General features: G+C 46.0%; 2 protein-coding genes across 2 annotated transcripts; one reads left to right on the top strand and one right to left on the bottom strand.

Moving 5' to 3' along the window:
- Positions 1–14,226: 14,226 nt before the first annotated feature.
- On the bottom strand, positions 14,227–16,385 carry LOC123171394 (protein FAR1-RELATED SEQUENCE 5-like). The gene is made up of 3 exons (XM_044588915.1): positions 15,834–16,385; positions 15,517–15,740; positions 14,227–14,956 (listed from the first exon to the last, which is right to left on the bottom strand). The coding sequence occupies exons 1-3, from the start codon at positions 16,383–16,385 to the stop codon at positions 14,227–14,229; spliced, it is 1,506 nt and encodes a 501-aa protein (XP_044444850.1).
- Positions 16,386–22,082: 5,697 nt separating this feature from the next.
- Positions 22,083–24,073, top strand: LOC123168887 (uncharacterized). Its single transcript, XM_044586748.1, has 3 exons — positions 22,083–22,387; positions 22,473–22,558; positions 22,664–24,073. The coding sequence occupies exon 3, from the start codon at positions 22,687–22,689 to the stop codon at positions 23,908–23,910; it is 1,224 nt and encodes a 407-aa protein (XP_044442683.1). The 5' UTR covers positions 22,083–22,387; positions 22,473–22,558; positions 22,664–22,686; the 3' UTR covers positions 23,911–24,073.
- The last annotated feature ends 660 nt before the right edge of the window (positions 24,074–24,733 follow it).

Raw genomic sequence — 24,733 nt, 5'->3', positions numbered from 1 at the left:
CTCGGTCATGTCTACATAGTTCTCGAACCCGTAGGGTCCGCACGCTTAACGTTCGGTGACGATTTGTATTATGAGTTATGTGATTTGACGTACCGAAGGTAGTTCGGAGTCCCGGATGAGATCGGGGACATGACGAGGAGTCTCGAAATGATTGAGACATAAAGATCGATATATTGGACGACTATATTCGGACATCGGAAAGGTTCCGAGTGATTCGGGTATTTTTTGGAGTACCGGAGAGTTACGGGAATTCGTATTAGGCCTTAATGGGCCATACGGGAAAGGAGAGAAAGGCCTCAAAAGGTGGCCGCACCCCTCCCCATGGTCTGGTCCAAATTGGACTAGGGAGGGGGGCGCCCCCTTCCTTCCTTCTCATTTTCCCTTCCCTTTTTCCTATTCCATGTGGGAGGAGGAATCCTACTAGGACTAGGGAGTCCTAGTAGGACTCCACACTTCTGGCGGGCCCTAGGGGCTGGCCGGCCTCCCATCCTCCATCCTTTATATACGGGGGCAGGGGGTACCTCTAGACACACAAGTTGATCTGTAGATCTCTCCCAGCCGTGTGCGGTGCCCCCCTCCACCATATTCCACCTCGGTAATATCGTAGCGGTGCTTAGGCGAAGCCCTGCGTCGGTAGCATCATCAACACCGTCATCGCACCGTCGTGCTGACGGAACTCTCCCGCAAAGCTCTGCTGGATCGTAGTTCGTGGGACGCCATCGAGCTGAACGTGTGCTGAACTCGAAGGTGTCGTACGTTCAGTACTTGGATCGGTCGGATCGTGAAGACGTACGACTACATCAACCGCGTTGTCATAACGCTTTCGCTTTCGGTCTATGAGGGTACGTGGACACACTCTCCCCTCTCGTTGCTATGCATCACCATGATCCTACGTGTGCGTAGGAATTTTTTTGAAATTACTATGTTCCCAACAGTACTGGCCAGGGACGCGGTTGTACCGCAGGCCCTTGCGGTAGTATGCTCCACGGGCACGGTAGTACCATGGCCTCAAGCCAGGCATAGCAGCACGAGCGGAAGTAGGGGCGGATGTAATTTTTTACATCCGTGCCCTACACGGTAGTACCGCTCCAGGTTTGCGGTAGTACCGCGTCGGATTTTTGCACAGATCGAAACTCAGCGGAAGTAGTCACGGATGAAATTTTTTATGTCCGTGCCTTCCCAGCCTAGACATACCCTGCCTTGCGGTAGTACCGCTCTGGCGGTTCCACCGCCCTTTGCTTCAACGCATCAGGGCTGATCTAGCCCCTACCGCGCATACGGTAGTACCGCAGTGGCGCACGGTAGTACCGCATTTCTGGTGCTGTAGTACCGCAACTCGCGGGCTGAGTAAGTGGATAACGGTTGGATTTGTCCTATCACTATAAAAGAGAGGTCTTCTTCTCCGAGTTGACAACCTCTTCCATCCCCAAGCTCCATTGTTGCTCTAAGCTCCATTTTCGCCCGATCTCTCTCCCTAGCCAATCAAACTTGTTGATTCTTTAGGGATTAGTTGAGAAGGCACCGATCTACACTTCCACCAAGAGAAATTTGATTCCCCCCCCCCCACTAATCCCTTGCGGATCTTGTTACTCTTGGGTGTTTGAGCACCCTAGACGGTTGAGGTCACCGCGGAGCCATATTCCATTGTGGTGAAGCTTCGTGGTGTTGTTGGGAGCCTCCAATTAAGTTGTGGAGATTGCCCCAACCTTGTTTGTAGAGGTTCGGTCGCTGCCTCCAAGGGCACCAATAGTGGAATCACGACATCTCGCATTGTGTGAGGGCGTGAGGAGAATATGGTGGCCCTAGTGGCTTCTTGGGGAGCATTGTGCCTCCACATCACTCCAACGGAGACGTACTTCCTCTCAAAGGGAAGGAACTTCGGTAACACATCCTCGTCTCCACCGGCTCCACTCTTGGTTATCTCTTACCTTTACTTGTGCAAGCTTATTTTGAGTTGTATCCTAGCTTGCTTGTGTGCTTGTTGTTGTTGCATCATATAGGTTGTTCACCTAGTTGCATATCTAGACAACCTACTTTGATGCAAAGTTTAAATTGATAAAGAAAAGCTAAAAATTGTTAGTTGCCTATTCACCCCCCTCTAGTCAACTATATCGATCCTTTCACATGTTAGGTAGCATTCCACATCAAAAATTCTGTTTTTATCATTTACCTACTCGAGGACGAGCATGAATTAAACTTGGGGATGCTTAAGACGTATCCAACGTATCTATAATTTTTGATTGTTCCACGCTATTATATTATCAATCTTGGATGTTTTATATTTTATATCATTTTTTTGGAGTAACCTATTCACCTAGTGCCCAGTGCCAGTTGCTATTTTTTTTCCTTTTTTTTACTTTTTTAGAAAGGAATATCAAACGGAGTCCAAACGGAATAAAACTTTACGGTGATTTTTCTTGGACCAGAAGAAACTCAGGAGACTTGGAGAGAGGGCCAGAAGACCAATGGGGAGGCCACAAGCCCTGAGGTCGCGCCCTAGGGGGTGCCCATGGCTTGTGGGCCCTCGTAGACCATCTAACCCTAATTCTTGCTCTATAAATATCCAAGTATTCCCCCTACATTAGAAGCATCACAAAAATACTTTTCTGCCGCCGCAAGCTTCTGTTCTCATGAGATCCCATCTTGGGGCCTTTTCTGGCAATCTGCCGGAGGGGATTCGATCACGCAGGGCCTCTACACCAACCTTGTTGCAGTTCCGATGATGTGTGAGTAGTTTACCATATACCTACAGGTCCATAGCTAGTAGCTAGATGGCTTCTTCTCTCTCTCTGATCTTCAATACAAGATTCTCCTCTATGTTCTTGGAGTTCTATCCGATGTAATCTTCTTTTGCGGTGTGTTTGTTGAGATCCGATGAATTGTGGGTTTATGATCAGATTATCTATGAATATTGTTTGAGTCTTCTCTGAACTCTTTCATGCATGATTTAAATAGCTTTGTATTTCTCTCCGATCTATTGATTTGGTTTGGCCAACTAGATTGATCTATCTTTCCATGGGAGAGGTGCTTTTTGATGGGTTCAATCTTGCAGTGTCCTCACTCAGTGACATAGTAGGGGTAGCGAGGCACGTATTGTATTGTTGCCATTAAGGATAAAAAGATGGGGTTTATATCATATTGCTTGAGTTTATCCCTCTACATCATGTCATCTTTCTTTAATGCGTTACTCTGTTCTCTTGAACTTAATACTCTAGATGCAGGCAGGAGTCGGTTGATGTGTGGAGTAATAGTATTAGATGCAGAATCATTTCGGTCTACTTGTCACGGACGTGATGCCTATATTCATGATCATTGCCTTAGATATCATCATAACTATGTGTTTTTCTATCAATTGCACAACAGTAATTTGTTCACCCACCGTATGTTTTCTTTCAGGAGAGAAGCCTCTAGTGAAACCTATGGCCCCGGGTCTTTTTTCCATCATATATTTTCAGATCTATAAAACCAAAACCCCAAAAATACCTTGCTGCAATTTATTTACCTTTACTATATTTTGCCTTTTATTTATCTTTTATATCCATTTCTATTAGATCTCACTCTTGCAAGTGACGTGAAGGGATTGACAACCCCTTTATCGCGTTGGGTGCAAGTGTTTGTTAGTTTGTGCAGGTGCATATATTGGGGACTTGCTTGTTCCTCCTATTGGATTGATACCTTGGTTCTCGAACTGAGGGAAATACTTATATAATTTTGGGTCATGCGATTGTTCCTCCCATTGCAATTGTCTGTAGTCAGACCTAACTCTTTATGTAATTTTGGATCATGCGACCCTGCCTTGTAATATATTTGTTTCTTTGTTTAATTTAAAGTCGTAGAGTTTTGTTGTGATATTATACTGCGAGTCACTGATCTTGATCATGCATGCTGCATGGATGTTCAGTGCACGATTAATTTCTAGGGCGTCACAAGTTGGTATCAAAGCGAACTGCCTGTAGGAACCCCTTCCAAACTCCTTGGTCGATGTTGAGTCTAGACTTAAAAAGAACTATTTTCTAAACTTCTGTTGTTAGGTTTGTCGGGCTTGAACAGCGAAGCGGCATCTGTAGTTGAGTTGTTGGATTTTGTTTCGAGGCTTATTCACTACTTAGATGGCTCACGCTCTGGAGCTAGTGAGTTCTTCGGATCCTTGTACATGAGCAGCACCAAATGTGCCTCCCTCTTGGTATTTTTTGGTAAGGAAGGTGACACAGGCTCTCCCCAGTGTTGCACGTAGCTTTCGTGTCTATGTGTCCCTCTTACCTCCCCTTTTCACATGAGAAGTGAGAATACACATGATAGATTTGAGCCATTGATTTCATTAAGTAGTGGTCTGATTAGCTCTTACATTCTTACCTCCCATGTAAAAAGAGGAGGTAAGAAGGAGCATGTTAAAATTACTCAGGAAGGAAGCTCACAATGGAGTTACCGAAAAAAGCATCTTGTCCCGCTTTATAGATAAAGCTCAAACAATGATGCAACTACATACGAAACATAAACAATAAGGTTTGAAATAAAAAATGTGAAAATACACGCTGGGGAACAATAACACAAGCCCACACAATAGATACCATAATAATCAGGGAGGACAAGTGCCCATGAGTAGTCTACTCGTCACTTGCTTGTGTTTTCTAGTCAAATTGTTGATGGCCGCCTTATCTCGCCACTTGCTTAGTGGCTTCCATAGCTGCAAAAGACCATATAGTTTTTAAATCACATCCATAGCCTTGAAGGATAAATATGCTCTATGACTAGTTTATTTCGAGTGCACTCACAGGGTCCAGGCCATCTCACAACAGAGTTAGCGACTGGTTGGGTTTGCATGGACCTAGTTGTATTTTCCTTTTTCCTTTCGGAAATGTTAACGCCCACACGTGTGGGCGTTAAGCATCTCAACCACACGCCTCCATCGCCGTCCAGCAGTATCTGCACGAATCTTGGCACGTTTTGACTGATTTTCTGTGCCACGTAGGACAAGGCGTGTGTGTGGTGTGTGACATAGTTCGCCCACACGCCGGTTGCCTCCCCGCGGTCAGCGGTTGCCACTCAGGGGCGTGCGGTGGAACTGCTCTGCGCCCGCACGCCACGCCCGACCGTGGTTGCCGTCAAACATGTCGCGCACTTCGCCCCCTCCCCTCACGGTTCCATTTACTCCTCCCCTCAGTTACTCGCACAACCCACCCCGCAGTTCAGTCGATTGGAGAAGGGAGGAGAGGCGACGGCGGAGGCGGAAGAGTCGACGGCATTCGCGGCCGTCGGTGGGACTCGCCGGACCGGAGCGTCTTCGTCGGAGCACCTACAGATTGAAGGTAATTCTCCCTCCCATGCTCAAAATCCTTGCCTGCATTTCTCCCCTCCCCTCTGTGGTCGATGCTTCGCTCGAGATTTATCGAGATTCAGGCGGGTTCGCGATGCGTCGGCGTTCCCGCCGGCGGCGGAGTCTTGTGCTTGCCGTTTTCGGTGGCATTGAGCAGTTTCGTCGCCGCCGCGGTGGCGGTCACGCCGGTGTGGTTCGGCCTGTCCGGAGCCACATCCTGGTTGTGCCTTGGGATTGGGCTATCGTTTTTCTGTCCGATAGATGCGCATTGCTTCGAAATGCTATTTGCGATCAGTGCAGGGAGAATTTTGGTGACGAATTTCAAGTTATGACAGTTGCCATTGAACCCTAGATCTAGGTAGTTGTTTTTCAAAGTGCAGTACGAATGCAAACATGGTAGTTTGAGTAACTATCTGCACCATATGGCAACTAATTTCCTGATTGATTGTGATAGTTGCCACAAATATGGTTTCCATGTGGCAACTAATTTCGTGCACATGCTACGGCTGCTGCCACGCTGTAGGCATGGTAAAGTGTAGTAAATAGGTAGTCATTGCAGTTTCAGCAACTATGTGCACTGGATGGCAACTAATTTCCACATCAACTGTGTCAGTTGCCACATATATGCTTTCCATGTAGCAAGTATTTCTGTGAACACACTATGGCTGTTGCCACGTTGTAGGCAGGATAATGTGGCAAATTCACTGTACTACAGACCCAAATTTGTGTTTTGCCACGCTGACTTGTGGCAACTGACAGGATAATGTGGCATGGCAAAGTATAGTAACTAGGTTGTCATGTCAGTTTCAGCAACTATGTGCACTGGATGGCAACTAATTTCCACATCAACTGTGTCAGATGCCATATATATGCTTTCCATGTGGCAAGTATCTCTCTGAACACAGCATGTCTGTTGCCATGTTATAGGCAGGATAATGTGGCAAATTCATTGTACTGCAGACCCAGTTTCGTGTTTTGCCACGCTGACTTGTGATATCTGAACGTATTTGTCCGTACTAAATGGCAACTCATTTTTAATATGAGGTCAGTGTGTGCATTGCAATTTCAGGTTGTTCAGTAGATGTTTTTCAGCGCTTTTTTGAATTTTGTGTTGCATTTTAACATGGCAATTTCAACCTAGCACATTTTGCCTTTGAACACATGGCAACTCATTTTTGTATGAGGACAGGGTGTGAGCTGCCACATTTTATGTTTGTGCAGTGGAAGATTTGTGCCTTTCTTTCGTACTATCTTGTGCTAACATGGCAACTTCAGCATTTTGTTTCAAGTGCCTTATGATCTGTACATTTTTTCAAATGAAGCCAATGTGTTTTGTTGCCACATTTATTGTTGGACAATCATAGGGGGTGTGGGTGTTCATACGATATTGCCTAAACTTTTTGCCACTTTCAATTGAGCCCATGTGGCAAGTACATTCTGTTAGGTGGCAACTGCTTACTTCATACTTTCATTTTCACCCTGACATTTTGCTTTGTTCTTACCTCAGCAGAATGGCTCGCGGCGATCATCAAGACGATGATGATGATTTCATGGAGTTACCGCGGCAGAATCGGGCAACTGGACGGAGAAAAGACGGCGATGAGGTAACTGTCCACACCCCCAGCCCCCTTCCCCCATATGTTTTGAATGTCATGTTGAGTTTGCAATCGTCTGATAGGGTCTAAACCTTCATGATAGTGAAACATGGCAACAAATGATCATTTCTCTGTTTTGCAGAAGAAGAAATGTAATCGCAATAGGGCTTCACAGGAACGCCTGACTATATTGACCGAGGGATTCACCGACGACCAGAAGGGAGCTGCTGCTGAGTTGGGGATGCAGGCTCTGATGGATGTTCGGTGCAAGAATCTAGTGAACCCTGTATGTGACTGGCTCGGTGAGATTTACGAGCCCGCCTCCAGGGAATTTGTGATTCCGGGACGTGGAAGACTGCCGTTAGACGAGGAATCCGTGTTCTGCACGTTGGGTGTGCCCCGTGCAGAAATCAAAGTCCCGTATGAGGTCAATAATACGATTGGGGAAATGTTGTTCACCCGTTTGTTTCCTGGATGACATCCATGCCGAACACGACCGTCCTGGCAAATTCGCTGGAGGGCATGAAAACCCATGGCGAAGTTTTTAAGATGAAGCTACTCATGTACCTGATCTCGGTTGTTTTTGCGCCGACCACATCTCTTCGCCCAAGCAACAAATGCTTCCCCATCCTGGTGAATGCTCTATCTCTACTCCTTCATTTTTTCCTTTAATCTTTTGACTCATATGTCATCTATAAGCTAGTCACTGCCAGTTTTTTTTATGTTTTCCCATTTTGATTTCTGATGCAGCAACTTCTTGTCCTGAAATTTGTGTCGTGCAGGCAAAACTGAAAGAAGTGAAGAACATGAATTGGTGTAAGTTCATTGCGGACTTCCTGCATGATGCATTCTCAAACAAGATGTACCAGAAGGGTTGTCGACTCCATTTAATGGTATTTTTGTACTACTCTTTTGCAAACACTCCTAGCTCGTTGAGCATGCATGGCAACCATGATGGTGACATTGTGGCAACTACCATCATAACAAGATGGCAACTGCCAACATAACTAGAATGGCAACTGCCAACATAACTAGATGGCAACTGCCAACATAACTAGATGGCAACTGCCAACATAACTAGATGGCAACTAACAGAAATACATGGCAACTTTTTCCTTCTTCATGCCCTCCAACTTGATGATTGAAGGAACATACGTTAGCTTCTTTTTTGCAAAATACCATGATGGCAACTGATATTTTTTCTTTTTAAATTGTTGTACATCAGCTCATGTACGTCGATCGTCTTGATCTGTCCACTGTGGACTTTACTGGGATAGGAGGCCCGCCGCCTCCACACAAGTTTGCTGTTTCTGCGTGGACTTACGATGCTGTCAAGGCTGTGCTTGCCGCGGACAAGATAACTGATACGAAATACGGGAAACTGCAGGTTAGTTCTGGCTTCTTTCTTTGCACGACATTCTTTCAATTTTGACGCTGCATAACATATGAAAAAATCCCCATACGGCAACCGTCTGTGGCCAACAAGAGATGACTACCTTGTTAGCCATGGCTGTCTGCGCATGGTATCCATGTCTTACGCCACATGGCAACTCTGCCATCCATTTTGAAACTTCTATCCTCTTCCTCTTTTTTATTTTTATTTTTGCAATACATGAACTGTTAGTTAGTGTTCATTGTTTTCTCTCTTTACATGCTAGCTGTTTTTTTGGTTTTTTCCAGCTGATGGCCAAGCATGCTATAGACTACAGCGTGTTTGGTGGGCCTCAAAACTTTGGAAAGTGGATGGACGTGCACTCAGCTCCGTCTTGTCCTGTTGAGGTAATCAAGGATATATATATCTATGGTTGTGTCTGGTTTATTTTGATCTTGTGCACGTGACTTTAATACGGTTTTGGTTACTGCTGCTTCTTGTTTCGTGCACAGGCGAGGGCACCTGTTGAGCATCTAATTGGGCAGTTTGCATCCGGAATGACCAGCTTGCTCGGGAAGTTGGTTGAGGGTTGGACGTCCCTTAATGGCTCTGACAGCGACGCGGTTGCGAGGCAGTTCACTCCTTTTGTTGCAGAACGGACACATCGGCCAACTGGTTGCCGTGGTCGGTACGACTACAACAGCTCGCAGGAGCTTCCGGACACACAAGATGAACTAGATGGAGATGCTGCTCTCGACAAGGACGATGACGATGACATGGAGAACGTGCATCATGACACCGACGATGATGAACATGTTGAAGTTCGTGCAGGTGGTAAGAAGGGCAAGGGTTCACCAGATGTCCCCTCACCGGAGAAAGTCAAAGAACATACAGCTGCGAGAGGCAAGGGGGTGTCGCCCTCAAAGAGGGGGAGGGATCCAGAGGATGTTGGGCAGGGCTCTCCTGTCAAGAGACCTAGGACCGATCCCTTAGCTGCTAGGAGGAGGTTCGACTTCTATTTTAGTGTTTTGTTTTGTCTATCCTTTCGAACAGACTGACCCCTTTTTTGTTTTTGCTAAGCGTGGCAACGATTTTCGTGTCTGACACTTGGCACCTTTTTTTGCCTGTTTCTTATATGTGCAGTGAGGCGACAACTGGTGGACGAGCAGTTACGAAGAAACAAGCACCAACGCCCACCCGTGTTTCTGCTCGATTGAACAAGGGTGCCCCTATTGCTGGTGACACGCCTTCCACTAGGTCATCTCCTCGTACGTCGACGTCCAACACCGGTGATCCTGTCGTGTTGCCGGATTTGAGGAAGACAGTCAAGAAGTAGGTTATCCCTGTTCTTTTTCATCGCCATATTGCTATATTTTTGCTTTTCAATGCAGCTGTTCAGCTTGCCACATGTGCTTCTGCCATGAGTCCCACATTTGCAACTGCTGTTTCTCCCATGCTCTATTTCTTTTTACTACATGGCAACTCCTGCTTGTTTTTCATGGCAACTGCTAACTAGTCAAGATGGCAACTCTTATTCCACCTACATGGCAACTACCAGCTTTTCCATCTGTTTGTGCACTCATCCACACCTAGTTTTGAAATGGCATTCCTGGCACATCACACATTTCTTACATTTTTTAAGATGTCTACCATGGCAACTGCTGCTTGTTACGCATGGCAACTGCTAACTGGTCCACATGGCAACTCTTATTCTACCTACATGGAAACTATCATCTGTTCATCTAACAATGTTCGTGTGTTTTTTTCAGGGTGAAGAAGACTACCACACGCGTGACGAAGCAGAACCCCAGAGACCCACTCGAACGCATACACTCAAAGCTGTCGACAGGTGGCAACTCAGACGTTCATGAGGCGCCAGTGGACAAACCTGCTGCTGCAGCGTCCACTGTTCCCACTAGCTCTGATGCAAGCGGCCGAGCATCTCCGCCGGTTGCAGATGTGCAGGCTACGACAGCAGGCATCCGTACATCTGGGAGTGACGAGTCGGTATCTGCCAGGACTGCTGAAATATTGCCCACTCTGCTAGCAATGAAGGATGCTGCTGTGAGCCATGCCACCCGATCAGCAAGTGTTGAAGTGGACGCCCCCGAGATCAACCTAAGCAAGGAAGATTCCCGCTCATCTGACACGGATTCCAAGCGCGTGGGTGGTGGCACTTCTTCGTCCACGAAAGAAGGGGCTGAGGCGACAGTTCATAATGATATGCCATCCATAGGTGAGACTCTTGGCACAACAGCTCCAGCTTCTGGTGCTCCAGAGGTTGCCAAGGTGACCGTTGCGCGAGCTGGTCTTCCACCTAGGCGTCGTAGCCCCCGCAAGCAATCTGCAGACATACCCAACGCGCCGGCTGTAGCTAGGAGCAGCAGAGATGACTCTGGTTATGTGCCTGCGTCCACACTGTTCCCACCACCTGCCAGAAGCAATGTTATGGAGAGAACGGAAGACCGGAGTACAACCGACCCAGGTGGCAAGCCGGGCACGACTGACGGAGGTGAACGTGCGGAGCAGACTGCGTCTTTACCCGCAGTGGATAACCCCAGCTTAAATCTGCGCACTTCTAAGCTCCCAGTCAACATCGGTGTCCCCTACAGCCCAAACAAGAAGATTGTCAAGAAAGCTGCGACTGATACCGCTGACAGCACGCCCCGCCCTACGAATAAGCCCGATGATTCTGCAGCGGCCGATGCAGAAATGTTTGTTGATCTTTCACCCTTGGATTCTGCCCAGCAAGTTGTTCGCGGTCCGGCCAGTAGGCAGGAGAGGCACCCAATGGCCTTCTCCCCACCGAGCTGTAGCCTTGGCATCGATCGCAGTCAAGATGAACCAGTGGTGCAAGATCCTTCACCAGTTGCCTTTGCTTTCCCGGCAGGCATGGCCCCAATGATGGCGCAGCCAATGGTCGAGGGCAGGAAGGCTTTGAAGTTCGCAGAGCCGATTGTGCAAGGTACATTTCTTATGTGTTTATCATATTCGTGTATACATCTTTTTAGTATGACTTTTGTCCCAAGCATTTTTTTGGGTTCTCACTTTTTGTGATGGCAAATGTTATCTGATGGACATGGCAACCGGATTTGCTTGCATGCTGTCACCTACATTTTTCTGTCGCCATGCTGCATTTTCCATTCTGCAAGCACATGGCAACTGCAGTTGATAGATCATGGCAACTGTAGTTGTTGTCACATGGCAACTACAATGCATTGCACATGGCAACTGGAGTTGCCTGCACATGGCAACTCCCTACTTTCTGTGCCTACATTTCATATTCTGCAACCTTCATTTCAAACTAGATTTGTTTTGTTTTCCAGGTATCCTAACCCACTTTTTTGATCCTTGCAACCACCCCTGAGGACATTACGCCGTCACTTGATGAAGCTTACCGCAGGATTGAGGAGGCAGCATTGCAGAGGAGGTCCTCACGAGGTCAGGGCCAATCAAGTTCCATTAGAAGTGCCACCCCTGGTTCTGTGAGGCAGCGTAGGGTAGTTCACGCGCCACCCGCGGATGATTATGAGCCAGAAGTCAAGGCCACAAAGGATTAGAACCAGTTGTACGATATTGTCAAGCGCTTTGGAAATGTGAGGTCCAACAACAATCACATGAAGGAGCTGAAAGCGTAATGACCACACCCACATAAACCTCTCATTTGCTTTGCTCTTTTTACTATTCATCCTTTTTGATATTTCTAGATATGCTCCGTTTACGGTTTATTTCTTTTTTTCACTTAGTAGACATGATTCTTTCATGTTATATCATTTTCATACAGCTCATGCTTGGACAGAACCAAGATCATACAATGTGATGCGACGTACGTCGACCTGGGTGATCTTGCCGAGTCTGTGAGGCCACTCGGTAAAATATCGAAGAATGTAGTTGCATGTGGGATTGACTTCATCAACAGGCATATGGATATGTCTCCCGACAAAACAATCATGCAGTACACTGTGACGTGCAAAATATGGGATGGTGACTTCCACCACAAAATCCTGAGGAAGCATTTTGCTGCGCATGGTGATTTCAAGCTCACAATGAAGAAATGTGTGAGTACTCCTTCCTTTTTTGCACATTTTTTTCCTCCCATGTTATTTTTTTGCCAGTAGCTATGCTTCAGATGTGGGCTACACCCTGCTTTGTGACAGCTGTTTCATGTGGCAACAGCTGCCATGTAAAATGACTTCTGATTTGCTTTCCTAATACAACCTATGTGGCAACTTCAAACTAAAATACATGGCAACTTTGTTCATACATGGACGGCAACTTCTTTTAATTACCCACTACAACTAAACATTATACGTTTGTCCACTTTTTCTTGGCCCCTTGATGCTTTCGTAGTCACTCATGTGCCTGTTAGTGTAACCGGTGATATCTTTACATGTCATTTTCCCAACTTCATCATTTCTGTTCTTAATGTGAGCTCTGCTTCTTTTCTTTCCTTCATTTCTGTTTGCGGGTCTTGTTCCCCATGTTCTAGGAGCTTGCACCACACGACCCACACGACAAGTGTGGTCACCACCATGCGATCTGCCTTGACCTGAAGAACCAACGTTTTGAGGTGCTTGATTCAATGCGTTCAGAAGATGATGCAGACCTTACTACGCATGCTGAATACTTCATCAACAACCTCAAAGAGACATGGAACCGTCACTATGAAAACTCAAAGGTCCAGATCAGACATTTTCCAGTTGAGTACGTGGTGACTACAAAGCAAGGAAACCGGTATTTTCCCATCTTTTCCTCATGTGTCCTCCAAACCAATGCTCACCCTCTCTTTTTTGTCACCTCTGAATTGAAGTTTATGATTTTTTCTATATGTTCTTGTGAGTTAACCTGACTCTTTTCTTGTTTAGGCACGACTGCGGCTTCCACATGTTGGAATACCTTGCAAAGTGGGAAGGTCGACGGGTTCCTGTCGTCACAGCTGGAATGGTCGTCGAGCTCCACAAAATTTACACATGGAACTGGTTGATGAATGAAGATTTCAACACGCGGTCCAACGCACGTGAGTTCATAGAGGAAGCTGTGAAGAAAGCCACCAAGAAGTACAAGTGATCATGTGGTGCTCCTGACTGAACGCGTACCTTACATTCTGTTGCCGAGGAATGTAAGGTATTACCTTGTCTTTTCAAAACTATGTCTGTGTAATATGCTATGACTACATCTCCCCGTAGCCTAGTATACAGTGGTGGTGTGTGAGTGACATTTGAATAGTTTGTAATATATGTGTGGATGTGAACCTACTTAGGTTTGACAGCAGATACGTTTATGTGTTTTCAGTATTATTATGTGCTTGTGGGTTGGTACTACCAGCATGGTGTTTTGAATGCGTCCTTGAATGTCTGAAAACATGGCAAATGTAGTAGATCAGTCAGGGTTAGTGAAAGTTATTGTTCTTTCTTGTTTGGCTTTTTCGGTTTTTTTGCACTGCTAACTGTACCGGCTAGCATGGTAGTTTGATCATGGAGCAGCAACCTGTGCGGTTGCTGCACGAGACCGTTTCAGCTTGTTTCCCATAGTTTGCACTAGAATACAATATGTGTGACTAAAATGCGCTGACTGAACATGGAAATCTACGCGGTGAAGATTCAGTACAACTAACATGGCATGTTCAGTACAACTAACTTGGCAGATTCAGTAAAAAATAAGATGGCAAATTCAGTAAAAATAACATGGCAAATTCAGTAGAAATGGCATGGCAGATTCAGTAGAAATGGTATGGTAGATTCAGTGGAAATTGCATGGCAGATTCAGTTCAAGTAACATGGCAAATTCAGTGCCATACACGTGGCAACTGCAGCTATTCCTTCATGGCATTTTTACTTCAGATTCTGATGCACCTGAAGAGTCATTCTCCAGTTTTTACAAAATTTAGAACATCTAGATTACAAAAAAATGTCACCATGGACCAAGTCAAAGTGCTCCAATGTTGTTTACGGATTGCCCGTCCCTTTCTTTGGTTTCTTATGTTTTGCTTGAATCTCCAATCCCGATTTGTATCTTATCTCTTTTGGACGCCCTTTTGTGATGGAACGGGGCGGGTTCCTAACCTGTGTTTGTGTGCTTGCTGTTCCAGATCCTACCTCCGAGTTTTCAGATGATGGCCCTGTGGACGAAGGCACACTTGATGTGCGGGGGAACCTGTGTAAGGCTTCCTCAGCTTTCCTCTTCTTGATCTCATCAAGCTCTCTTTTGAGGGCCTTCCTGTGTTTTTCTGCGACCTTTGCTGTCTCATCACTCTTGCACGCTTCATCAATTAGTTCAGCATAGTTCTTTGTCAACACAACGTGCCTCACGGCTTCCATGGTTGACTCTGGTCTCTCGTCATGCACGGCCAAAACTGCGTTTGATGTTTGCGGCGCCAATGCGTCGTCAGCGTCCCAAGTCCATCGCCGCCTTATGAAATGGCGGGGCATTCGTGTCACCGCGTTCAAGTCCATTACTTTTAGAATGTGACAGCACACAATCCCGTCCCGTTCGAATTTGCAGCATTGGCAGTAGTATTCGCCTTCGCTTATCGATGCCTTCACAAAGTAGTTCCTTCCCTTGTCTGGGTCTTCAGGTTCTGAATCCGACATGCCCATGATAGAACACACCTTGAACGTATGTTCGTCCACCTGGAAAGCCGTGTACATGCTGGCACGCTTTATTTCTTCCTGGAATCTGCAAGTTTTGTGTGGTTTTTGTTAAACTCTTGTGTGAAGTTTTTTGTAGCACCTTTTGTTTGTTGTGGCCAATGGAATTACAATTCGTTCAAACATGGCAACTACAGTTCATTAAACATGGCAACTGCAGTTGAGTAAACATGGCAACTGCAGTTCATTAAACATGGCAACTGCATTTCATTTAAACATGGCAACTACATAACAACTTCAATTTGGCATTTGCATTCCATACCATCATGGCCATTGGAATTTACATTTCATTAAATATGGCAACTGCAGTTCATTAAACATGGCAACTGCAGTTCATCAAACATGGCAACTGCAGTTACCAAACATGGTAACTGCAGTTGAGTGAACGTGGCAAACTGCAGTTCATTAAGCATGGCAAACTGTAGTTCATTAAGCACGGCAACTACATATCATGTTTACTCTGTACCTAATGGCTACTTTTCAACACAATCATCATTTTCAAATAAGCATTTCAACTGCATTGCATTCTACATGGCACCTGGTACCTTCATGATTTGTGCAAATAAGATTGTAACACAACTGACTTACTTGTTAAAAATCGTGTTGGTGTATATCTTGCTCATCTGCCTCTCCATTGGTAAATACGTTAGCAATTTTGGCTGCTTGAGCGCGGTGTTTGCTTCTTGCTGTAGCTCGGATCCCAGTATTTTTTGTTGCAAAGCGGTGTACTGCTTGGCAAACTGTAGTAATGAGTTGCCAGGGCTCACGTACCGCTTCAAAACAGCATTGAACCCCTCACTGCGCTGTGTAGTCTGCAGAAACGGGAAGAAGCACTGCATGAAGTAGGCCGGCACCCAGTACATTCGCTTCTCCCACAAGCTAGCAAGCGTCTCGTGGTCTTGGACTTGATATGTTTCAATCATAGCCATCCAGCTCCTTTCAAACTCCTCCACCGTCAAGCTGTGGTCCACGCACAGCTCGAATGCCTTGTGCAGGTCTGGACGGTCAGCAAAGAACGGTCCTAGTGTCTCCTCAGCCTTCTTTATAATGTGCCACCTGCAGTGCCTGTGCACTGCCAACGGAAAGACCTCCTCTATGCCTGCACGCATGCTAAAATCCTGGTCTGTTATTATGTTCATCGGAGCAAGTCCACCCATGCACTCCAAGAAGGTCTTGAACAGCCAAACGTACCCATCCGTGTCTTCGTTCCGAACGAGCCCGCATCCGAACTGCAACGACTGATTGTGGTTATTTATTCCTATGAATGGAGCGCATGGCATCTTGTACATATTAGTGAGATATGTCGCGTCGAATGAAATGCAATCTCGGAAATGTTTGTAGGCTCTTCTTGCAGCACCATCCACCCAATACATGTTCCTGACACGGTCCTCATCGTCCAATCTTATCCTGTAGAAGAAATCTGGATCTTCCTTCGCTTTCTCATCGAAGTAGGCCATTGTGGCCTCTATGTCAGCCAACTTGCTCTCTCTACGGTACTTTGCCTTTAGGTTTGTGACGTCAGCTGGTATGTAGGGCATGCTACTCAAAGTCCCTTTTTTGCTGTGGATGAGTGATAGTATCTGGACCATTCTTGATGGACCGACGTTACAATCATGTAGCAGCTTTATGAATTTCTTCTCGAGGGGGGTGAATCCTCTGTGGGCGGTCAGAAATTTTACCAGGTCGAACTTCTTTATGAGTTTGTGGTTGTGCTCGTCAAAATATTCAGTGACCACCCACTGTGCTCCATCTACGTTTAGCTTACACCGGACAGGGCATTCCGTCTTGAGAATGATACCTCTCTTTCGTTCCGGAACGACAGGCGCAACACCTTTCCCCTTCTTGTTCCTTCGTGCCTTGTGGCACCTCATCTCACCTCTGCTGTACTCGTTAGTTTTCTTAATTTTCCTATGGTATTCGGTGTTGACCGCAAATCCATGGAACTTTGCATATGTCTGGTAGAATTCCTTTGCCTCTGCGAACGATTCAAATCTCTGCCCAACGTAAGGTGGCTGAGGTACCATGATCTCTGATTGCCCACCATCTTCATCCCCTTGTGCTTCGTCATCAGTTTCATCATTCACTTCAGTATCGGCGGCACTTTCATCTACTTGAGTGTTGCCAGTGCTTGTGTTCAAAGGTGTGCTTGTCGGCATTGCTGGAATGATTGCCATTTCCGACTCTGACTCGGCATTGTTTGCAGCATGATTGTTGGCTGGCTGGTGGAACGCGTCTTCCGTGCGCTCAGAGCTCCCCGCAGTAGATGTCCCCGCGCCGCTGTTGATTGTAGTTGAAGGCCCTGTAATAAAAAAACAGGTACGAGCGTAAGATTTTGCTTGAATGACATGTTTATCGTAACGGAGTACATAAACTGCAAGTGATTTGGCATGACATCATTCAAACAGCAAGCCGTGAGTCTGCATGTGGACATGCATGGCAACTGTAGTTCTCCAGTCATGGCAGCTACAGTCCAACAAACATGGCAACTACTGTTGCCAATGCATGGCAACCAGCTCCTTTCAGTACCAAAACTTGGATTCTATATCAATGGCAGCTGCAGTCCTACATACATGGCAAATACTGTTGCCAATACATGGCAACCAGTATATTCTAGCATCAAAACTTTGTATTCTAGGCTTGAGCTCACTAGGCAAATGCGATCAATCATTAGTGCTGCACACATGCTTTTAGCAATTGGCAAATCCCGAAGACAATATATGAGTCATTGCACACGACCACTTGTTAGCGTTTTCTGTTTGATTTTTTCCACCATCACTGCTACAAATCTTCTTTTCCTCACATGCTATTCCCACAAAAACAAATGCAGTGCTGTTTTTGTGGTTCAAATTTCCTTACCTTGCTGTGCCGCATGTGCCCATCTTGTGTGGTCTGTCACACCAAATTGACGTGCTCTGTCTGCAATCTGTGAAGCTTGCCATGAGACGTTTGCCGAGGTAGCACCACCGTAATAACCTGTAATCATGGTAGTAGTTGGTCAATGCATGGCAACTGTAGTTTCTTCAACATGGAACATGCAGTGGTCCAACCATGCCACACAGATTTGTTCACACTTGCCATCCACGGTTGTTTGTACATTGCAATCACATTTTTGATCATACATGGCAACTGCAGTTTGTCCTGGCATGGCAACTGCAGTTGTCCAGGCATGGCAACTGCAGCTGTCCAGACATGGCAACTGCAGTTGTCCAGGGATGGCAACTGCAGTTGTTCAGTCATGGCAACTGCAGTTGTCAACTATGCTCCTTCTGCTAATTCACCGTCTGCAACTTCACTTTTTATGGACTCACCTGTGTATGACGTCGATGGCAGGTACATGGGTGCCGCCTGATGCCACGTGCTGCATGAAGGTTCTGCATTTTTCCCGACATAACTCGTGAGTCTTTTGCCATCCTTTGCAAGTTTATTTTTCATGTCCACACCAGTATGTTTCATTTTTCGTATGCGTTACCTTGATTTGCCACATTAGCTAGTTGAAGTTGGCTGCCCGTACATTTGTCAGTGTTAGCGCCCTGTGACTGAACTTGCCATGGTGCCCCCCTGAGTGTGTTTTGGTCATAAGAACCTGCGAAAAATGACAGTGTAGGACATAAGTAGAATGTCATCTTCATCATCGCGAACATGGCAAATGTTCTTTTCTTTGTTATCATGCATCATACCAATGCCTGCGTACTGCTCTAGTAGTGGCAGCAACGGCCCTGCAGAAATGAGTTGACTGTACTCTGCTGCATCCCAAGGGGGCGTTTCTGGCCTTTGAGAAACCCAAGGATCAGCGCCATCTTCGTGATTCATTCTTTCCGCGTTTTGTTTCTGCCAATGTGTTCTCAATCACTGCATGAACAAGAACGCATCAACAATCCGCAAAAAATGTATTCTTCTACTGCTTGCACGTACAAGATAACACGGCAGTCTTATCACATTTTCATGCGTAGGCAACCAACACATCATGGCAAGTAGGACATGCACATCCACTCTCTTTTCTAAAATCTGGGTGCCAGCTATCCTTTCGATTCGATGGCAACAGCCACCACAATAGGATGGCAAGCAACAGGTTAACATGGTGGCAGTTAACGGCAACGATAGGTGGCAACTGACGTTAGACACAAGTGGCAACTAATTTTCCTACCCCCCTTTATTCCAAATTTCTCATTTCTCTCCCTTTTTTAGGGATTCCTACGCATCCATTCATTACCAACTACTTGCACCAAGCGAACTGAGAACTTAAGCTTAACTCTAGCGTAGTACATGGCAGATCTGGTGTATGCTGCTTGGCAAATGCGAAGACACACAAAACCATGTAGTGTTTTGCCCCGATAGCGTGGATCCAGTCGCCACCTTCGTTGGTAAATTTGCAATTTTCTGCCCAGAAGAAGGATGAGAAGCAGTAGGAGATCGGAGATTCACCTGCTTTTAGCTGGTTGTCTTTGGAGGGCGGGGTTGGAGTGGGGGCGGGGGGTGGGGGTGGGGAGGGGGTGTGGTTAGCGGTGGGAACGCCCTACGGATCTGCTCTGGTTGCCATGGCAACCAGAGAAGGCCGGCGATGGAGGTAGGGGATCGAGAGGTGGGAGACGATGGCGGCAGTCGGGACTGGGGATCCAAAGAAGGCCGGGACGGCTGGGTCGTGCGGGCAGCGTGGTCCTCTGGCCCGGACGTGTGGGCGGGTTTGCCACACACCGGACGTGCGGGTTGTGGCTTTGCGCGCCCGGACGCGGTCGTGCGGGCGGGTTCCTATCCATGCCACACGAGGCGTGCGGCACAACCACCCGATACACCACACGTGTGGCAGTTATCGGGACCCTTTCCTTTTGGGTACTCTATATCATTGGTTGCTTTCAAATAGATAAGGGTCTCTATGGTTGATCCAAAGAGATATTCATAGTTTGAATATGTCAACTAAATTTTTCACAAATATATGTCATTTTATTATTCTTTATTATACCTTTATCTCCTCGTGTTCTGCTACTGGAAAGATGGGGCAGAGATGGTGACAACGGGAAGCCACTACCAACCAATATGACGTTGAGAGGTTGGGGTCTTGGATTCAACTTGTGGGAAGCATGAGAAGAACACTATAGGCCCCATGCTAAAGTGTCAGCAATGGAGGAGAGTTGGCGCATGGCTGGACGGTGACCATGGCGGAGGAAGATTTTTTTACATCACACCAATATCTTCGGACGTGTCTCTCAAGATGAGAATGGCGTGGAAGGCAGCGTCTGGTGCATTAACAACAAATAAGTGCAAGGTCTCTAGTCATTTATCCAAGCGAGCTCATGTTCGTTGTGTTGTGTCGACGATAAGAGTAGCTTTTATGCCCTAGCCACTACCAGAGTAGAACTGTTTGGTCGATAATGACAGACAAATAATGGTTGTTGCATGTGCTAGCAAGCTGCCATAATCATATTCGTGGCATGGTGATTATGTCAATTTGGCACATATGGGAGCTACGAAATGGCATGGCTCATGATAAGCACATTCCACATATAGATGTTTCGGTTGATTTTTTGGACAGCTACTGGAAATCTGATTTTCCACGGAGGAGATCATCAAAGGAATGGTGGTAAATACTCCGGTCTGTGTGAAGATGAAGGTAGCTCGCGTACTTGCACCTTGGTATGCCTCACCAGTGTGCAGGGTGGCCCTCTTGGTCGACGACACCTACTCCGCCACGTATGGCACAAAGGCGACTGGTATGATCCTGAGGATTCATGATGGTATGGTTCTGTTTGCTACTCCCCCTGTTTCTAAATATTTGTCTTTTTAGAGATTTCAAATGGTTACCACATACGGATGTATATAGACATATTTTAGAATGTAGATTCACTCATTTTGCTCCGTATGTAGTCACTTGTTGAAACCTCTAGAAAGACAAATATTTAGGAGCGGAGGGGGTACTTTCCTTGTCCTGTTCAATTGCAATGAACCAGAGATCCTTGCTCTTATGCAAGGCATGGCCGTGGCAAACGAACACTAAGACTTACGAACCATTGTCTACTTCTAAAGCTCTAGCTACTTATCGAGCAACAACCTGTCTAGGTCAGCTTATGGTCACTTGGCGGTTGTGATTAAGACTCCAGGAAGAGAGGGAGTTTATTCCAAAAAACTCAAACACAATCCAAATAGGGTAGCACATCAATTGACATTCTATAGCTGGACATAGGCTTGTAGTGTTGTTTGGCTTCTTCGAGCTTCATCATGTAGAGGCTCTTGATTTGTAACCCTATATTATAGTGATGTCAGCGTGTGAAATCATTAGAAGTAATTTCTTTTTTGCAAGAGAAAAGTGACATGCGGGTAATCTTCAAATTGGAGTAGTAAATAGAGCTCCATTGCCTAAGAATTTACTACACCTTCTATAATTTTTATTCGGAAATCATAACTGGCAACCATCAACGGTGAGGGATTTCACAGCGACCCCCTCCCCATCATGCACGGATCTCAGTGTAGTTCTGGTGCCACGTCATATTTGAAACTGGTTCGCTGTGAGGATACAAACCAATGAACAATGTCTTTTCCACCGCCACCCCACTTGCTAGTGGTGTGGTCTTGCACATGGAGGACCCTGGTTTGAATCCCAATATTTTTTTATCTTCTTTTAGAACCATGATGGCATTTTTCTTCCCAAAGTTAGCATGGCAGTTTTACAAATTTTGGAAATTATGTCACATGACAATTTTAAACATTTTTTTATAAATTAGCACGTTAGTTTATAAATTAGCATGGCAGTATTATAAATATTAAGAGATGGCATTTTTATTATTAAGAGATGTCATTAACTTTTTATGAAGAGATGACATTTTCTTTTCTTGATGGCATTTTTATCATTAATAGATGGCATTTTTATGAAGAGATGGTATTTTTTATTAAAAGATGGTATTTTTTATCAGGTCACTTTTAAGAGATTGCATTTTTTTTCAAAAATTAACAGAGCCAAAGTTTTGTCTCTGTTTTTACTGACATGGCATTATATATGTATTTTTGCACAGTGGACCAAGTAAAGCAAAACAATATTTTCATGGCATTTTTGTAAAGTATCCTGTCATTTTTTATAAACCAGTAAACCGGGCCTTTGGGCCAATGGCATTTTTTGTAAAAGACCCAGCCACCGTTCAGAAACAAAAAGACTGCCGAGTCAATCTCTTCCTCTATCTTCGAGGTGAAAAAAGACGCTGCAAGACCTAATTTTTCGCCATTCCTCTTGATCGAGCTCGCGGCCAGCCGGCGCCGGCCTCGTGGACTCCAGATCGATCTCGCTCGCCTCCTCCCCGCAGTCCGCACCTCGCGCAATGGCCTCCAGATCGACTTCCCCTCCTAGCCTCGGTGCGGACGAGCACGGCCCCTCTAGGGTTTGATCCGCCGCCCTCGGTCACCTCACTCAACCAAGCCGCTCTTCCGCTTCACGCCCTAATTCCATGGGAGCACGCTGGAGCGCATTCTGACGCAGGTGAGCATCACTCTTCCCCGGCGCGTTCTCTTTGTTTTTCTCTCCATTACCGTTGGCGCTTAAATCTTTCCTGTATTCGTGCCAGGAAGTGAAGGAACACGCCCGCGTTGCCGACGGTGCTCGCCGCCGCCGCTACTGGACCATCCATCTCCGTGCGTCCCGTCTCCAAGGGTTTGACCGCACCTCCTTCCTGTACTGTACTTGCTGTTTTTTTTTTCTAATTTAGATTAGAAACTGGTCTGAACTCTGAAGGAGTTACTCGCCGCGTCTTTTCAGTTCACTGGACTCGACGGAGCACCATGCCAGACAGGAGTGGCGCAACCCTGTTCAAGGACCTGCCCGAGGAGATCATCAACAAGATACTCGTCCTGTTGGCGTCCAAGGACGTCGGCCGCTGTCGAGTTGTGAACACATCATGGCGTAGTGCTACATCCACACCTGAATTCATGCTCCAACACCACCGGCGCCAGCCGTCACTCCCCATTGTCGATGGGCTGGGACGGCCTGCCAATCATGTCGTCTTGGGCGACGCCGGTGCTGGTGCTTCCAATCAACAGCTTTGGCCTTTCCCCTTAGGCTCGAAACGCCGTTTCGAGGATCAGCTCAAAGGCGTCTGTGATGGCTTCCTTATCATTTATCGGGGACACAAATTCTACATCTGCAATCCGGTTACCCGCAAGCATGCTCTCCTACCACAGCCTCAAGTTGGGCAAGGCATCCACAATATCATGATCGGTTTATACCGGCACCATCCAACTGGAGAATACAGGGTTCTCTGGGTCTCACGGTCACATCAGACGTCTGAATCCAGCTTATATGTTCTCACAGTGGGATCCAACAGGCCAAGGTGCATCAGCGTCACAATGCCAACAGTCTCATCATCTTCCGCAGAAGAGAAGTTATGGAACAAGTTGCACTCTTCATCTGACCGTTCATCACCCGTACACTACAATGGCAGCCTGCACTGGCATTCTTATGACAAACGTGAAATTACAGGAGGTGGTGGAGATATTATTGTGTACGACACAGAAACAGAGTCATTCCGGTGGATGCGCAGTCCCACCCAGCCCTGCCGTTATAGGAAGTTGTTCGACATGGAGGGGACGCTTGCTTGGTGTGGCGGCTCGGTTTCCAAGTCCACTTCTATGGATGTCTGGGTGATGCAGGATTACGAGGCTGAAATATGGGCTTTTAAGTACCGGATTGACTTGTCAACGGTGGAGGCATCAAGACAACTTTATTTAACTTCTTTAAAAAAGAAAAAGAGTAGACCTCTCGAATATGCAGTGCAATTGTTTAATGATATGGCTGTGCTAAACGAGCGTGAGCTGCTGATCTGGTTTAACAACAAATATGTGTTGCGCTGTGATATTGATGGCAAGTTCTTAGGTATTGTGAACATTGGAAAGAGTCAGTATCGCATGTGGCTTACCCACCTCCGCCTCAAAGAGAGCATTGTTCCAATTCCAGGCCATAAGATGCAAGAGGATGAGGAGCCTCCATTCTCCACAGGGCATGTCTGAATGATGATGATTCCTGGTTTGCTTTGCTACCACTTAGATCATATCTTCTGTTCTTAGCTCTTCTTACTTAGTAGTACTAGAAGACCAGCAGTAGAACATGCCATTTTGGATGGTTGCAGTAGCACCTGTGATGTTATCATTTGGTGTGTATTATGATGTGCTGAATATCCTTTTAATGTTCTGAAGTATGAAGTATCGATCTATGATATTAGAACCTTTCATTACTGCTCCTCCCTGCCTCCCAAATTTGCATTAGTTTCATCGCGGTTAAGATGCACAAGTGACATTTTTAATACTAGAAATTCAGTCTTTCTTTTACTGCAAGATGAGACGTTCGGTCCTGGTCATGCTCTCTGAGTGGAGGCATTTTTAGTGTTTGAAATGTTATTCTGTATCACTTCCATAGCCCGTCAATTTGATCTCTGTTGTCCATTATGCAATTTGGGCAATTCAGGAGGTTAACAGATGCTATGTGTGTCAACATGTTTTATTAGGATTACATCATGTGTATTTTGGCCCTTAATTAGCAAAGTTTTGTTTTTGATAGATTAATGCTACTATGATTGAAGAAATAGCCTTGGTGATTTGGTCATATGTTGGGAGTACTGCTAGTCCTGTTTTCCTGCTGTTTTCTGTTTCCATAGTTTTGCGTTTATTTTTCCTTCGTTCATGTAGAAACGAGTCAAGGATGTGCTCCCCAGGAGCAAGATAAATATGCCTCTTCTTGGTTCAGCTTTCCCCGGATAAAACATCTGTAACTTCCTTACATGTTTGGATTTTAATGGTGACATATGAAACTAGTTTTAGAATTATGTCGTCTCGG

Source organism: Triticum aestivum, chromosome 7D, assembly GCF_018294505.1.
Source record: "Triticum aestivum cultivar Chinese Spring chromosome 7D, IWGSC CS RefSeq v2.1, whole genome shotgun sequence".
Classification (NCBI taxonomy): domain Eukaryota; kingdom Viridiplantae; phylum Streptophyta; class Magnoliopsida; order Poales; family Poaceae; genus Triticum; species Triticum aestivum.
The sequence above is the reverse complement of the archived record's forward strand: the minus strand, read 5'-3'. Positions and strand labels throughout refer to the sequence as shown.

Bases quoted from the DNA above. Each gene is read 5' to 3' on its own strand.
- LOC123168887 (XM_044586748.1), top strand. From the start codon at position 22,687: ATGCCAGACAGGAGTGGCGCAACCCTGTTCAAGGACCTGCCCGAGGAG.
- LOC123171394 (XM_044588915.1), bottom strand. From the start codon at position 16,385: ATGGCCTACTTCGATGAGAAAGCGAAGGAAGATCCAGATTTCTTCTAC. The intron at 15,741-15,833 runs GTCCAAGACCAC...CCGTTTCTGCAG, and splicing joins CTATGATTGAAACATATCAA to ACTACACAGCGCAGTGAGGG. The intron at 14,957-15,516 runs GTAAGTCAGTTG...CAAAACTTGCAG, and splicing joins ACCAACACGATTTTTAACAA to ATTCCAGGAAGAAATAAAGC.